This window comes from Geotrypetes seraphini, chromosome 5 (assembly GCF_902459505.1).
Source record: "Geotrypetes seraphini chromosome 5, aGeoSer1.1, whole genome shotgun sequence".
Classification (NCBI taxonomy): domain Eukaryota; kingdom Metazoa; phylum Chordata; class Amphibia; order Gymnophiona; family Dermophiidae; genus Geotrypetes; species Geotrypetes seraphini.
Window position 1 is genome coordinate 158,814,632 of NC_047088.1, and position 18,172 is coordinate 158,832,803.

The 18,172-nt window shown below is 39.2% G+C and overlaps 1 protein-coding gene across 1 annotated transcript in view; it reads right to left on the bottom strand.

Moving 5' to 3' along the window:
- The window catches only part of TSPEAR (thrombospondin type laminin G domain and EAR repeats), a 137,320-nt gene that overhangs the window by 10,876 nt on the left and 108,272 nt on the right, over window positions 1–18,172 (bottom strand). Inside the window, exons 9-10 of the mRNA XM_033944110.1 lie at window positions 16,139–16,368; window positions 3,132–3,316 (exon numbers count right to left, since the gene is read on the bottom strand). Coding sequence (XP_033800001.1) covers window positions 3,132–3,316; window positions 16,139–16,368 — 415 coding nt within the window. The remainder of the gene's footprint in view (window positions 1–3,131; window positions 3,317–16,138; window positions 16,369–18,172) is intronic.

The window sequence follows — 18,172 nt, forward strand, 5'->3', positions numbered from 1 at the left end:
ACACAATAATGTGAACTCACAAATCCTAAAAACAATGTTAAACAAAAAAAATCATATATTGTATACTCAAAATGAGGTCTGAAAATGAATTTACCACTAAAGACTAAAAAAAATAATAAACCCCTCATAATTTATCAGTTATTACAAATGAGAGCAAACCACTAATTCATAAAATAGAATTCATCAACAGACTTACAAGTGCCTCTCTTCCTTAAACAATGATTGTTATAGACAAAACTAAACATAGATGACAGACTCGTCTATTTATATCCCAAAGGACACATGACCCAAAAGTATACAAATTTGTGAATAAAAATCTAATAAATAGCCCCCAAAACACAGTAAATTCATAAGTCTTTCCCCCCCTTTTTACAAAACCGCGATAGCGGCTTTTAGCACAGGTCGGCGAGATGAATGCTCTGCACTGCTCCCGACCCTCATAGGAACTCTATAACGGTCGGGAGCAGCACAGAGCATTCAGCGCACTGACCTGTGCTAAAAACTGCTATTGCGGTTTTGTAAATAGGGGGAGTTTAAGAGAGAAATTACAACTTGCATCTCTATAAAAAAAAATGTAAACCAGCCAACTCTCTCCCCTCCCCCCCCCAATTCATTGCACTGCTAGATAGCTGGAAAGTGGATAAATATTGTACTCAAAATTGATTCTAATTAATGAAGAAACTAATATTTAGTTGGAACACATTGATAAAAATATTTCTGAATGCTAAAAACTGCTATAATTAACGGAAAACCCCATTCATTGCATTCTTGTGTTCTACTAACTGTGCATCTATAAATTCTACTGATGTGCATTTGTTCCAATGAAGTTTGCTTCCTGTTCGCAGCATAGAAATACACATGTTGTAATTATGTAATAAATTCATTTCTTGCTTCCATCTTGGACTTTGCTTCAATCTTGCTTCCATCTTAAGAGTTTGCAGAGCTACTGCCTTGTGGCTTTCTTAGAGTAAACTAATTTTAAGTCTACCAGTCAAACATCTTTTATTTTCAGACATTATTGCTAAACAGTTTTCATGGTGATTGATTTTTTTTTTCTTTTTCATTTGTATTGTATTAAGCAAGCAGGGAGCACTGCCCCTGTTCTGCAGTGTTCCAAAGCAGGAGTAATGTGTAACTATCCGGAGGTATTTGGCATACCCAGTTTGTCTTAAGTTGAGTGGGAGGATAATAGGTTCTTTTGTGAAAGGCATGCAATCTTTCCGACACATGCACTCGTGACGGCATAGTTCCCACAACAACAAAAAAATGCATATAAAACTATACAGAAATGTAACATTCCCATAAATGACACAGGAAATGGCATGAAATGAAAATTTTGGACTGCACACCCCTAACACCAAACAGGGTTCCAGGCATGGTACATGGGGCTGGATTCACAAACCTGCCCGATCGGGCCCGATCCGGGCAGGTCCAACAAATTCTTCAAACTAAAATATGCAGATGGGGGCGATTGAAGGAACGCCCCCATCTGTCAGCACAGATCGCTGTTGTGAGATCCCCACGCATGCGCAGACTATCTTCCCTTCCCTTCCATCCATTTCCTTTTGCACCTCCTTTCTCTTCATTTCCTGCTTGATATCCATTTATAACAATGATCTTTCCTATTTAGCTTTCTTCCATTTTTATTCCTTCTTCATAAATTTATCTAGTTTTCCACCTTTCTTTCTCTTTTATCCATGTGCAGCATTCCCCCTTCCTTCCCATCCTTTCTATGTGCAGTATTCTTCCTTTCTTCCTTTCCTTTCTCTTCCTGTGCATTCCCTCCCTCTTTTTTCTCTTCCCTTCCCTTCATGTGCAGCATTTTCCCCTCTCCCTTTACTTCCATGTGCTCATTACTCCCTCCTCTCCTTTTCTTTCCCTTCATCCATGTAAAGCATTACCCCCTCTCTGTTTCTTTCTATCCAGGTACAGCATCCCCCTTTCCCTTCCTTCCTATCCAAGTGCAGTATTTCCCTCTTCTTTTAATGAACATCATTTCCTCCTCCGCCTTCTCTTCCATACCATTCCATCCTGTCCATGTGTATCATTTCCCCCTCGGCCTTCCCTTCCATCCATATAAAGTACTTCACCCTTGGTTCCCTCTCCCTTGCCTTTCATCCACATGCAGTATTTCCTCTGATCCCTTTCCTTCCATCCAAATGCAGCACTTCCCTCCTCTCTCTTTTCCTTCTATCTAAGTGCATTTGTCTCTTTCCTCTTCCCTCTCATTTAAGTATAGCATTCCCCCCCCCTCTTGTCCCTTTCTTTCCCTTTATCCAGATACAGCATTCCCCCTCTCCCCTTTCATCCATCCTAGTGTAGCACTTGAGTATGCTGATCTTTTTTTTGGGGGGGCAAGGATATTCAAGGGGCACTTGCCCCTTTGACCCCTCCCCAACCCCATAGTAACACCTATGTTTTAAGCATGAAGACAGGAAGTTTTCCTTCAGAGTGGAGACAGTCAACTATTCACCTTAATCTGAAATTACCAAGGCATCAAATTATCAATCAATTTCTAATCTGCCATTTGTTTCTAAAGTGGCTGAGACGGTGGTCTCTTTATCAAAATATAATCCAATGTTAATACTTTGCATCCTCAAACAACTGGTGTTTACCCATACTGTCGTATAGAGTGGACACTGAGCTCTTTAGTTGATTGCTTTCCCGTCCCTGGACTCAATAAGAGCAAATGTAACTAGCTCCTCCCTAGCATGGTCTAAAATCTTATTCAGGAGAGACATGACATCCATCATCTTTGCACCAAGCAGGCAAATGACCCTGTGATCATCACATCTACCAGCCACCCAGCTATCTACATGCCTAATGATCAATTCTCCAACGGAAATTGTCATCCTAACTCTTCCCTCCTTATTCCAGAAATGGAGAATATGACAAAAAAATAACAGTTCTTCACTAAGGGCCTGATTCACCAAAGCTTTTCGCCCATTCCACGTCAACCTTAGTGAATTAGGAGACAAAACTGAAAGAGTTAAGTTGTATGACCCTTTCTTTTAGATTTGGAATTATCAAAACATTGTCAGTAAAAACCGAATTCTGAATTTTTTTTTTTTACAAAAACATGAGCGAATGTAACACCTGCTTGTTGACAACAAAAAAGTTGCGAACAGTACCTGAAGGTGAGGATATCCTGGAACTTGACAAACATCTGGGCTGTGATATTCAATTCATAGATGGTTGAATTGATAGAATAGGAGTTGTGCAACAAAGTCCTAGGGTCGTAACTGTGACTGTTGGCAACAGCAAGAAAAATTCGGTCTCCAATATGGAACACTTCCCAGTCAGCAGCCCCAAATGTCTAGACCACATGAAGAAGAAATAGTATGAATGTGGCTCTTGAAGATGAAAAGCAGTACAGTATAAAGTTTAGGAACATAGTCATAAAAGTCCATACTGTCAAGGCTACTTCCTGGTTGGCAGCCACATAAGCCTTATGGTTTGTAGTACATCACTCTCTATACAAATCATATTTTGTTATTGTTTTCATTAGCTTCTACCTTACTTGGGTAGATGGCCGTATATCATCTACGACATATCTTACTTCCAAAATTAATTTAGAAAAATTATAAATAGCTACCAAAACTAGTGCTGCTGTAGTGATCTACCTGTACTAGCAACCCTATTGAATGTCCGTGTCAATCTATCCCTTGTAACTCCCCGGGTAACTAACCCAACCTCATGTAATATAATCCGACCTTGAACTGAATAGGTAAAGGCAGAACAGAAAACCTGATTAACATAACATAACAAAACATGCTGTTGCCCAAGGATCTGGCTACCTAGATTCTCATTGTCTTTCTGGGCCTGGGCCCAGTATCCTTCAACTCCATCTGCTGCATTCTTCTCAATATGAGATAAAACACTCATTTTGGAATCATAAAATTATTTCCCAATTGTTTTTTCTGTGAGAATCCCATAAAAACAGCTATTTTAAGACTACCTTATAAGCACAACATAAGTGCATTTATTTAATAGGCTCTGTGAACCAACCCCAGCGGCATGTGTGCCTGTATATGTACATGTGTGCCTGTTTATGATAAAGGTAAACAGAGACAGAAAAAAATAAAGGCAGATAAATACTATTTAGCCTATCCCAGGGGTAGGCAATTCCGGTCCTACCTGACCTGGCTTCGGCTCTCGAGGACCAGAATTGCCTACCCCTGGCCAGTCTGCCAGTATCCTGTTTCCAATAGCAGTCAATCCCGGTCACAAGTATTTAATAATAATAATAATAATAATAATAATTTTATTTCTTATATACCGCTATACCGTGAAGTTCAAAGCGGTTTACGATAAAGATACATTTTGTCAGTACATGGAATACAAGGTGGAGAGAGAGTATAAGAAAGTCTCACATCTTGAATTGGGGTGGTGGCAAGGTAGAGAAGAGGGCCGTGGAGAGGATGAGGTGGGTTGGGAATTTAGAATTTAGTATTTGGCAGAACCCCAAATAGTAACATCATTCAATGCTACCAATCCCAGAGCAAACAGTGACTTCCCCATGTCTATCTCAATAGCAGACTATGGATTTTTCCACCAGGAATTTGTCCAAACCTTTTTGAAACCCAGATAAGCTAACCACTGTAAGCACATCCTCTGACAATAAGTTCCAGAGCTTAACCATTCATTGAGTGAAAAAATATTTCCTCCTATTCATTTTAAAGGTACTGTATTACTATATAGCATCATTAAGGGCTCCTTTTACAAAGGTGTGCTATAGTGCACGCTACCCGAAAAAATACCGCCTGCTCAAGAGGAGGCGGTAGCGGCTAGCACGCGCTGCATTTTAGTGTGCACTATTCCGCGCGTTAAGGCCCTAACGCACCTTTGTAAAAGGAGCCCTAAATGTCCCCTAATGTACCTTCATTGAGTGTCCCCATCTATTATTCCTTCCTCTCCTTTAGAGATCCTATGTACTTGTCACAAGTTTTCTTGAATTCAAGTAATTTTATAAAAAGATGGTCAATATGACTATAATACAATACAATTTTTATTTGTATACCTCAAATACCTCACAGAAGTTCACAGCGGTTTACAAGAAGTAAAAATACAAAAGCAATGTGATAAAACATCATTAAACTTATTAAGATCATATTCCTTAAATAGATAGTAGGTCTTTAAGCCTTTTTAAAACTTTTATAACTACATTGCTGACTAACCTGATCAGGTAGGGTTTTCCAAAATTTCACTGCTTGGTAGGCCTATGTAGAATTAAACATTCTAGTATATTTTATGCCCTTAATTTTAGGAAATTGAATGAGAGATTCTTATCTTAAATTAATAGTACCTTTTTTTGAAGAATACAACAATGGAGGCATATAATCATGTACTGTTCCTTGATGTATTTTAAACAACATACAAAAAAAATTATACATAATCCTGGCTTTCACTGGGAGCCAGTATAATTTCAATATGTATGGACAAATCCTATCTCCTTTCTTCAAAATGTAAATCAACCTAATTGCCGTATTTTGTAAATTTTGCAATTTACACAAAAAAATTTTGCACAATCCAGAAATGTATGATATTACAATAGTCTTGTTATTGATACAAACAAACAGAGATTGAACCGATAAGTGAAACTGATGCTGTTCAAAATATTTCTGAATCTTCTTTAGCTTCCAAATCCCACCTTTTACAAAACCGCGATAGTGGCTTTTAGTGCAGGGTCGGCGCACTGAATGCTCTGCGCTGCTCCTGACACTCATAGAGTTCCTCTGAGTATTGGAAGCAGCACAGAGCATTCAGCGTGCCGGCCTGTGCTAAAAACTGCAATCACTGAATTATTTGAGCGTTGGGAGCAGCATGGAGCATTCTGCGCAGCTCCCTGTGCTAATGACTGCAATCGTGGTTTAGTCAATAGTAGGGATTTGTTAGATACATCAGAGCCATTTACAATAAATATAATGCAATCCTGCCACCACTTTGCTCAACCTATACAAATACAGGCATTCAGGAGTCTAATCTAATACACAACTTGTTAATCGCACTACACCAAAATTGTTCTAAGCAATTTACATTCAAAGAGGCCATAAAATCTACAGGAAAATAAAAAAGTAATCAATAATTAAAATATCATCATAACATGAATATTGCAACAAGCCATATTAAAAAGTTTTCAAATTTTTACAAAACCTAATGCAAACAGCTAGATTATTCCAAATTGTAATGGCAGCATAAGCAAAAGAGGAGATGAGCAGTCGTTTATACCATACGCCTCTAATCTGTGGAAAATGTAGTAATAAAGGGTTTGAAGAGGGGGTACCTCGGTGCCACAATCACACAACATTTTGACTCATTATATGAACATATTATATGTTGTGCGTCCTCGTATAATTTGTTAACACATTAGTAATAAAGTGTTAACATAAACTGGTGGAAGAAGAATGCAAATGAGAAAAAAAGCAAACTCAGATTATCTGAAGAGTCAGTCTGTAATATACGATGAACTATGCAAGCTGATTTAAACTTAATTCGCCTCTCAACTGTTAACCAATGAAGATTCTTATACGCTAATACAACACTTTCATATCTTTGTAGACCAAAAATTAATTTAACTGCAGTATTCTGGAGCAACTGCAATTTTTTGATCAGTTTTGATGTGAAGTTCAAATATAAGGGTCCTTTTATTAAGGTGTGCTAACCGATTTAGCATTGGCTAAAGGCTAAACTAAACTAAACTAAACTAAACTAAACCTTAGGTTTGTATACCGCACCATCTCCACAAGCGTAGAGCTCGGCACGGTTTACAGGGTTAGGTTGAAAAGGAGCTACAATGAAGGGTTATAGAAAAGGAGCTAGGAAGATAAAGAAGGTCAGGGTACCAAAGAGCGGGATCCTTCTAGATGATAGTTCAAATGCTACCCAACATCTCAAACCAATCCAGAATACACAGTATTTCTTTTTCGTTTACCTTAGGCAGAAATATATCTGTGGAAAAATAAAACAAAGTAGGGACAGGACAATTTGAAAAGAATTCTCCTTGCTCTCCTATTCTAGCCCACAGAATCTGTACAGGCTGTAAAGGCTAAGACATCCATTATATTCTTATGGGCATCTTAGCATTTAGTGCATGGGTGTCCAACCTTTTGGCTTCCCCGGGCCGCATTGGTCGAAAAAAATGTTTCTGGGGCTGCACAAACGCGCAAACGCTGCAGCAAGACAGAGGAGGGAGCCGGCAAGACGGTAAACACCCGGGGGCAGCAGAGGAAAACACTGCATCGCCCTCGACCGGGGCCGCACAAAATATTTCACTGGGCCGCATGCGGCCCTCGGGCCGCAGGTTGGACACCGCCGATTTAGTGCATGCTAATCTTTAGCGTGCGCTAAATTGGATAGCGCACCTTAATAAAAGAACCCCCTAAAGAATTACAGTAATCAAGTTGAGGTAGCACTAACATCTGAATCAACAGTGCAAAATGATGTTCAAAAAAGCATGACTTCACTAGCCGAAGTTTCCTCATAATATATAAAATCTTCCTCCATAAATTAGAAATTAGATCTTAAAAATGTAAGAGAAGACTAAGGGTGAGAATTTGGTTACTGATAAAGATCTGCAAAATCTCACGGCAATATTAGAGGAATCATCTATGGAAGTTAAAGAAAGAGGAACTTTAATTGTTAACTTCATCTTTGAACAAGATCTTAACGCAGTTATGAGGCTATTCTTTAAAAAGTCTGGATTACTTTTTTGTGGTCAACGTTTATGGTTATATCATGATGTAACTAGAATAACCCAGGAAAGAAGAAAAATGTTTTTGGGCATGAGAGAAGAGACAAGGAAGCTAGGTGCTACTTTTTTGCTAGCTTATCCATGCAAATGTGTCATTAAGTTTAAGGGCCTGAAATATGTGTATTTTACACCAGATCATCTACGTTCCTTTTTAGATCTCAAAGGTTTATCTAGTGGAGGGAATGTAGCTTAAAGGAAATGCTGGGTTCTAGCGTTTAAGTCTTTACTTTTATTTTTTTGTTGTATCATTGTAATATTACTCCTATAATATCTTTGTTTTCTTTTCCTCCTTCTAATTGAGGTCTAAGGAAGAGTTAAGTTTCATATATATTTATTTTAAAGACTGCAATGTTTAATGATGTTTTTCTTTTGGAACATGATTCTGTATTTCTAAATCAAGTAGTTATACTTGTAAAGTATGTTAAATTCAATAAAAATAAAGTTAAAAAAAAAAAATGTAAGAGAAGAGTCTAAATGAATACCCAAAACTTTAGATGTTTTATCTACTTGCAGGGTAGTACCTGATTGTAGAGTAAGAAATGAAGGAACAGAAGATAGTGAATTATGAAACCAAAGAACCTTCATCTTATTTGCATTCAATTTCAACTTATTAGAAGCCCAATCTCCAATTCTATTCATGCAATCGGCGATCTTAGCTGAAATGTCCTCCATGTTTGAACATTAATGGAATTAATAAATATCATCAGCATAAGATAGCATACAAAACTTCAGCTGACATATGTACTTTTTCCAGAGTAATCATAATGATATTAAAAAGCATAGGAGAAATAGTGGCTCTCCACAGAAAGTAGCCCAGCTCCTAGAAAAGGTTCCATCTTTCAGCACGTTACAATTCCTTTTAATAAGCTGTGTTAAGGCGCTATCCTGGCATTACGAAGGCCAGTGAAAAGTTCTCAGCCCGGTCAATAAAGATGGGGCAGTCTCCATCGAGGGCTATACACTTAGGGCACCTTTTACTAACCACACGCTAAACGAAAAATACTAACGCAAGCTCTATGGATGCATTAGCGTTTAGCGCGTACAGCATTGTAGTGCACGAAAACCGCTAGCGCACATTAGTAAAAGGAGCCCTTAGTCCAGTGATTTTCAACTTTTTTCGTTCCATCAGAAAAATATGGAACAAAAAAGTAGAAAATTGCTGGACTAAATGTATAGCCCTCGATGGAGACTGCCCCAACTTTATTGACCGGGCTAAGAACTTTTCACTGGCCCCTCGTAATGCCAGGATAGCTCCTTGACACGGCTTATTAAAAGGAATTATAACGTGCTAAAAGATGGAACCTTTTCTAGGAGCTGGGCTTCTTTCTGTGGAGAGCCACAGGGCTCTTCTATTTCTCCTACGCTTTTTAATATCATTATGATTACTCTGCAAAAAGTACATTTGTCAGCCGAAGTTTTGTATGTTATCTTATGCTGATGATATTTTTTTTCATTAATTCCATTAATGTTCAAATATGGAGGACATTTTAGCTAAGATCACTGATTGCATGAATAGAATTGGAGACTGGGCTTCTAATAAGTTGATTGGGCGGAGAACTTTTCAGCGGCCCCTCATATTAGCGTGGTAGACAATAGTGTAGACCTATTCTAGTGTTACTGGGCTAAAACAGTAACAGTAAAACAGGGGTCTTTGTGGTAAAAATGCTGCATTAGTTGCCTAACGGGGGAGTGGGCCAGATCTGGGCATAACAGGGACACAAGGAGGTATAGCTAGCTATAACTGGTAGTGCATAGGTCTTTACTGTGAGCTAGCTGTCTTAACTGCTGGTAGCACACGCAAACTTACCACCACCTCATCAAAGGCATTAACTGCAGCTGAGCTACCAGTAGTCTGATAGGGCTGGTACAGTGGTACATCACCAGATTCTTCCACTGACAGCAACCGAATGCTCAATGCATCACTTGATCGCTTGAAGTTTCCCATGACACTAGTCCAATCCTTCCTGACATCACCTGAACCCTCCCCTGACAGCAGCCTGATCCTCCCCACATCACCAGCCTAAGCCCCTAGCATGACCCTCCCAACATCACCCAAACCCTCCCTCGACACTAGCCTGAGCCTCTGACAAGTTCTCTTTCCCCTCCTCTTACATCAACCTACACATGATAGATCACCTTCCCCCCTCCCATCATATAAGCAGCCAGCATTACCAGCCTGTTCACTTCCCTAAAACCCAACCTTTAAAATTTAAACACCTTCCCCTGCCAGAGCTCTCCCTTCCCCCTGAACTTTCTCAGGGGTGTGCATGGGTATCAGTGGGGATCCAGGTAGGATCCCCACTTGCTACTGTCCATGTCAGTGGTGCCATCCAAAATGGCCTCTAGTGGCAACCTCAGAGTACTGCTACTAGGGGTCATAAGAACATAACAATAGCCTTACTGGGTCAGACCAAAGGTCCATCAAGCCCAGTACCTGTTCTCACGGTGGTCACTAGTACCTGACCCAAAAAGAGTAGCCCATAAGTTGTTATATATTGGACACACCACCAGGAGTATCCGTGTACGAATTATTGAGCATCTTAGTAAAATTCGCAGGGGCGATACTGGCGCTCCATTAGTTCAACACTGGAAGAAAGCATCTCATGAATTAAAGGATCTCAAGTTTGTGGTGTTGGAAGTTCCAAATCTGAGGAGAGGAGGGAACAAGCATGGATTTTTCATTGGAAGACAGTGGTTCCTACAGGGTTAAATCGGGAAGTCGAGTGGTGAGCGATTCTACATCGGTGATTGACAGTTAGGCCCCTTTGAAATACTGAGGCATCGGCTGTTTCCTGGTTTCACAGGAAATGAGAAGCTATGGGCAGAGAGTCAGGTATCCGCCGACAGCGTCGTGAGCCTTGTCATGAAAATAGTTTTTGTTTTAAGTTTTGACCTGACCTTCTCCTTCTTCTTTTGTTAGGAAGCATTTAAATTGGAACTACATCCAGCACAAGCAGGTTCTCTGAAGAAGCCATATCGGCGAAACGCATCTGGAATACTGCGTCCAATATTGGTCCATAAGAAGGATATGGCGTTACTCGAGAGGGTTCAGAGGAGAGCGACACGTCTGATAAAAGGGATGGAAAACCTCTCATACACTGAGAGATTGGAGAAACTGGGTCTCTTTTCCCTGGAGAAGAGGAGACTTAGACGGGATATGATAGAGACTTTTAAGATCATGAAGGGCATAGAGAGAGTAGAGAGGGACAGATTCTTCAAACTTTCAGAAAATAAAAGAACAAGAGGGCATTCAGAAAAGTTGAAAGGGGACAGATTCAAAACGAATGCTAGGAAGTTCTTCTTTACCCAACGTGTGGTGGACACCTGGAATGCGCTTCCAGAGGAAGTAATAGGGCAGAGTACGGTACTGGGGTTCAAGAAAGGATTGGACAATTTCCTGCTGGAAAAGGGGATAGAGGGGTATAGATAGAGGATTACTGCACAGGTTCTGGACCTGTTGGGCCGCCGCGTGAGCGGACTGCTGGGCACGATGGACCTCAGGTTTGACCCAGCGGAGGCATTGCTTATGTTCTTATGTTCTTATCATGCTGCAAGGATATTTAAGTTAAGTTCACTTTATTGCACTGAGATTTATAAAAAGAAAAAAACAGCTATAAATTATATTTAAATCAACAGAATTGTCACAATGGACATTATTTTAACTACCTTTCTACCTTAGAGGTTGGTGTAGCGATAGACTCTGAGAAAGACTCTATAGGGGCTTGTCCCCTATAGATAACTTCTGTTCCATTCATGGAATCTGAGCACCTACTTAGTTCAAAGGCATTAAAATAGTTTTTTGTCCCGTTTTTTTGTATTTGTTTGATTCATTCATTTTGGGACATTATTTTTGTACTTCTACCCAGTTGTTATATTGGGCGCCATAAAGAGTAGCAACATTCCATGCTACCAATCCAGGACAAGCAGTGTCTTTCTCAATAACAGACTATGGACTTTTCCTCCAGGAAATTGCCCAAACCCTTCTTAAAACCAGCTATGCTATCCGCTCTTACAACAACCTCTGACAATTCTCTAAGTGAAAAAATATTTCCTCCTATTGGTTTTAAAAGTATTTCCCTGTAACTTCATTGAGTGTCCCCTAGTCTTTGTAATTTTTAACGGAGTGAAAAATCGATCCACTTGTGCCCATTCTACTCCACTCAGGATTTTGTAGACTTCAATCATATCTCCCCCTTAGCTGTCTCTTTTCCAAGCTGAAGAGCCCCAACTTTTTTAGTCTTTCCTCACATGAGAGGAGTTCCATCTCCTTTATCATCTTGGTCGCTCTTCTTTGAACCTTTTCTAGTGCTGCTATATCTTTCTTGAGATAAGGGGACCAGAACTGAACACAATAATCCAGGTGAGGTCACACCATAGAGTGATACAGAGGCATTATAACATTCTTAGTCTTGTTAACTATCCCTTTTTTAATAATTCCTAGCATCTTGCTTGCTTTTTTTGCCGCTGCAGCACAATGGGTGGAAGGTTTCCAAGTTTTCAAGTTTTATTAAAATTTGATATTGCCAAAAAAAATTGGCAAAGCGGTTAACATCAATCATATTTACAAAACGTTAAAATTTAGGAGAACATATTTAAGACTAAACATTAACAGGACTAAAGAAACAACCAGGAGAGAGGGGAGAAGTACAATATATAATAGGAAAGAAGAACATTTAAGATTAGGACATGAGTAGGGAAGAGGTAGCTCTTCCTTCGGCTATCTTATTCCATGGTGGGAATTACATATTGTAAGCGTCTGGGAACAGGAAAGTTTTTAGGATTATTTTGAATCTGTCAGTATGGGTCTTTTCACGTAAATGCAGGGGTAATGAGTTCCAGAGAGTTGGCGCTGTAACTGAGAATATTTTTTTTCTGATGGAGTCGTAGAAAGTATGTCATAGTGAGGGGATATTTAGGAGATGTTGATTATTGGAACAAAAGATTCTTGGAGAACAAAAAGAGATAAGGAATCTGTCAATGAAGAATGTTGGGTGTGTGGGTTTACAATGACACCCAAATCCTTTTTCTTGGGCGTTAACCCCCAAGGTGGATCCTAGCATCCGGTAACTGTGATTCGGAATATTCTTCCCAATGTGCATCATTTTGCATTTATTCACATTAAATTTCATCTGTCACTTGGATGCCCAGTCTTCCAATTTCCTAAGGTCCGCCTGCAATTTTTCACAACGTTTTAACAACTTTGAACAGTTTAGTGCCATCTGCAAATTTAATCACCTCACTCGTCGTTCCAATTTCCAGATCATTTATAAATATGTTAAATAGCAGCGGTTCCAGTACAGATCCTTGCAGCACTCTATTGTTTATTCTCCTCCATTGAGAAAAATGACCATTTAACCCCAACCTCTGTTTTCTATCCGATAACCAATTCCTAATTCACAACTGAACTTTGCCACCTATCTCATGACTCTTTAATTTTCTCAGGAGCCTCTCATGAAGAATTTTATCAAAATTTCTGAAAATCTAAATACACTACTTCAACCGGCACCCTTTATCCACATGTTTATATACACCTTAAGTCAAGCAAATTGGTTAGGCAAGATCTCCCTTGGCTGAACCCATGCTGACTCTATCATTAAATCATGTTTGTCTACGTGTTCCACAATTTTATTTTTTATAATTGTTTTCACCATTTTGCCCGGCACTGGAGTCAAGCTTACCGGTCTGTAATTTCCCGGATCTACCTTGGAACACTTTTTAAAAATTGGCATAACATTGGCTACCCTCCAATCTTCAGGTACTACAGACAATTATAGCAACAGGTTACAGATCACTAACAGCAGGTCAGAAATTTCATGTTTAAGTTCTTTTAATACCCTGGGATGTATACCATCCGGTCCAGGTGATTTATCACTTTTTAATTTGTCAATTTGGCTTAATACATCTTCGAGATTCACCGAGATTTCTTTCAGTTCCTCCACATCGTCACCCTATAAAACAATTTCAAGTAGATCTCATACATCTTCTTCCATAAATACTGAAGCAAAGAATTCATTCAGTCTCTCCACTATGGCCTTATACTCCCTGAGCGCCCCTTTTGCTCCTTGATCATCCAACGGTCCTACGGATTCCCTCACAGTTTTTCTGCTTTTGATGTACCCAAAAAAATTGTTATGTATGATGTGCAATAAAAGGTACTGAAGGGAATAGACTCGGTAGATAAGGACAGGTTGTTCACCCTCTCCAAGGTAGAGAGAACGAGAGGGCACTCTCTACAATTGAAAGGGGATAGATTCTGTACGAACATAAGGAAGTTCTTCTTCACCCAGAGAGTGGTAGAAAACTGGAACACTCTTCCGGAGTCTGTCATAGGGGAGAACACCAATCAGGGATTCAAGACAGAATTAGACAAGTTCCTGCTGAAACAGAACGTACTCAGGTAAGGCTAATCTTAGTTAGGGCGCTGGTCTTTGACCAGAGGGCCGTTGTGTGAGCAGATTACTGGGCATGATGGACCACTGGTCTGACCCAGCAGCAGCAATTCGTATGTTCTTATGTTTGTTCTTGATGCAGTGTTAGTTCTAAGCTTGCAGCATGTTAAAAGTTTGCATTAAAGATCATTAAGCCCATAATAACACATTTTAATAGAAGGCCCCCTGTCTTTAAAAAAAATCAGTGCCTGTTAAAGTGATTTAACACACAGTAACATGAAAATTAGCACACATTTTGTGTAGTGCACATTAAATGCTATAGTGCATGTTAAAAAATACTATTAAAACAAATGTGTAAAACAAATAAAATAAATCACCTTAAAAACAGGAAAGAAATCAGCAATAAATGAAAACCAACAATTATTTTTGGCTACACTACATATGTCCCAACCAATCTATTAGAGATGCCACAACTTGGGTTAATCATTGAATGAGGATGTTTTATTGCAGCATTCTGCGTGGACTCAAATGTTTTGGCTCAAATGAACTTGCCCCAAGAGACACAAGGATATATTTTGCATCTCTTCCTTCATGTTTATGTGTGCTTTCATTAAATCATGCTGTGCCTACAATTTTGTTGAGTATATCTGTTCTAAAAGAAATGTTTTCTTTCCATGGAATTTCTTATTAGTAAAAAATAGTTCTGTTTTTCAGAGTTTACTTTTCTTTGTCCGTTCCACTCATAGCTCAATAAAACAAATACAGTGATATCTTGGTAATCCAAAATTAATCTATTCCAGAACCCCGTTTGAGTTCCAAGTCAATTTTTCCCATTTAAAATAATAGAAACTGGATTAATCCATTCCTGGGTCCCACAAACTCAAATTTTAACAGTAAATACACTGGATTTTAAGGTAAAATATTAACTAATAATAATAATAATGATACAGTATAGTATTTTCTTCACTACACTACACAAAGGCGAAAATCACATGAGATGCTTCCACTACAGCTTCCGATAATGAACTGAACGATGTATGGGTGACCTGAGCGCTGGGGAAATGTATGTACAAACACACATGAACAACATGCAGGGCATTGGGATTCCAAAGCAGCTTTTGGATTCCGGGGCAAAATTTGCTCGAATTTTTCATTCGGATTCCAAGTTGTTCGAGTACTGGGGCGTTCGGATTCCAAGGTATCACTGTACATACTGAAACTGCTTCATCTAGTATAGAAATTATTATACTTCAAAGTGACAGCATGAGAGTTATAGAAATAGAAAATATACCAGAATACATAGGAACATTAAAAAATGTAGGAAAATAAAATTTTATGGCCTATCCAGTCTGTCCATCCATAATAAGCTACTATCCCTTCCTTTCCCTTAGAGATTCTATGTACTTATCCCTAGCTTTCTTAAATTCAAATATGAGGCCATTCCATTCATTTACCATTGTTTCCAGGAAGAAGTATTTCCTTGGATTACTTCTGAATTACTCCTCTTTCACCTTAATTCTATGCTGCCTCATTCCAGAGCTTCCTTCCAATTAAGACTCACCCCCACACCCTGCTGCAAGGGGCAGGAACAAGGGTTTCATTCCTGCCCCCAATTACCCCCCCCCCCCTGATTACCAGGAACCTCAGGTAAGCACAGGGGGGCCTACCAAGATCTCGGTGGGGAGGGTTGGGGTCATGTCCCATCCTTGCTGAAATCGCTTTCTGTTTCCTCACTGGCAGAATGCGGCAGAGGAAAATCTGTGGGACCAGCATAAACAGTGAAAATGAATCACTGCGTCTACCAGGAATTCCTCTGAAGTATATCGTAGGAGGATGGGAGCTTAGAGAGAGGGGCAGTTGCCGGTTTGTGGGCAGGAGAGAGAGGGAGAGATGGATGCTGCCGGGGCGTTCACTCAAATTAACTCTGGGCCCACGCAAAATACACCACTGCACATAAGATCAAAAACTATTTATAGACTGGTACAGATAGCTTTCTTACCAGAATCGACTGGAAGAGTCGGAACATTCCGCTGAGCCAGATGTAGATATGAGAATGTATCTTTGTGGATGTACCATTAAAGGTGTTTGCCACAACCAGGAATGAATAAGGTCCAATAGTGAAAAACTCCCAGTCATAAGCCCCTGAGGTAGGAATGGTCTGGTTAATCTCAAAAAGTGCAGTTCTTGAGTTCCATTTGTAAATGATACTATTTATATTGTGATTGTCACCTAGAAAAGAAAACATTCAAAGTAAGTGCAGGATAGCAAACATAAATGGACTGCTGTATAGAGCATGTTATGCATTCACCAGCTGGCCAAGCTTTTTATTAGCTATTGGTGTTCAGTTTATTTTATAATTTGCTTTATGCAAATTTGTATCAACTGTATGCTTTTTTTCTTTTTTTTTAGCAGATGTGCTTTGGGTTGAGGGAAATTGGCAGGGAAATGTCATTATTATAGTGTTTGAGTATACCTGATTGTGTATGTTTACATTGTAATCCGCTTAGATACTCGCATGGAGAATAAATTTTTTAAATAAATAAAAATAATAGATCAAAAATGTGCCTATATTGTAAGATCAGATAAAACTGAATGAAAATGAACAGAGATACATTTTTTCATTGGATACTGTTGAACCACATGGATTGAATGGGGAGATTGAGTGGATTACGGTCATTGGCTAGTGGTTGGACCAATGAGTCCCAGGGGGAGGGATTTGATTATTAATGATAGCGAGAGTACATTAACCCTGAGGTCGGACGCCGACGCCATCTTTCTCTTGATATGAACTTGAGTCGGATGACACGCGCGACCTCGGTAAGCATTAGTGCGGTTAAATTAATAGGAGCTGAAGATGTATGGTTTACACAAAATAGGGGGGGCTAGATAAAAATGACACTAACGGCTTCCTTTTTATTGTACACAGGGAGACCCTTGATACAGCACCGGAGGGTGCGAAACATGTCATATCGGGTCAGACTCCCAGGCAGTGGCTGATATAAGCTAAGTACACATACTATTATTTGTGCTGAATTAGAATTGGAGACTACACACAATTTTTTTACTATAGATAAAAATTTTTTTACTATAGATAATATTTATAAATTGATTAAAAAGTAACGATTATTAAATCATATAAGGGCAGCCAGTGATGAAGTGCCACATAATTCTTCCCACGGTCACGAGATAGTACAGCGGTGGAGTGGTGGGGCTGAGGCTAACCCATAAATGCTATTAATCTTTACGATCTGGTCCATTAAATATATATTTGCTACATGTATATTGTAAGCATGGTCACTTGCAGCAGATTTAGAGTCAGTATAAATGTTTACAATTAGATTTATTTTATTTATTTTAAAAATGTATCTCACGCCTATTACTTAGGCAAGTTACAAATCACATGCATAAAAATCATTCACAATACATAACATAAATAAAGAATGCATATGGATTAGTGGTAATTTATAACCCACTGGGGGGAATTATACAGGGACCAATGAAAAGTTCTCAGTCCGACCAACAAAGTTGGGGCAGTCTTCATCCAGGGCGATACACTTAGGGTTCCTTTTACTAAGGTGCGCTAGTGGTTATAGCACGCGCTGTCCAGAGTATGCCGCCAGATCTCCCTGGCACTACCACAGTGGTTTGTTCAGATATTTAGCGGTGTGTGTCAATAAATATCCAAGTCAACCCTAGGGTCTATGAGTTAATCAGGCAGGAATTTCTCCTGCCAGATAACTCATTTGATATATTCCCCCCCATTGAGATTAATATTCAGCAATTGATGGAATGAATTGTCTGTGATGTGGTGATAGTGACCATATAATGAGAGTGATAAAGATAAAACAACGAGTGATAGGAAAATGAAAGTGGAATGATTGTGGTGAGTGAGCAAAAATGAATATGAATGAAATGATTTAAATTGAATAAGGTTATATGACAGAAAAATGAGGAAACAAAATGCTCAAAGCATAATGAGACATACAATTCAGATTATACCACAATGATAAAATATGCTAAAGAGCATCCAGAG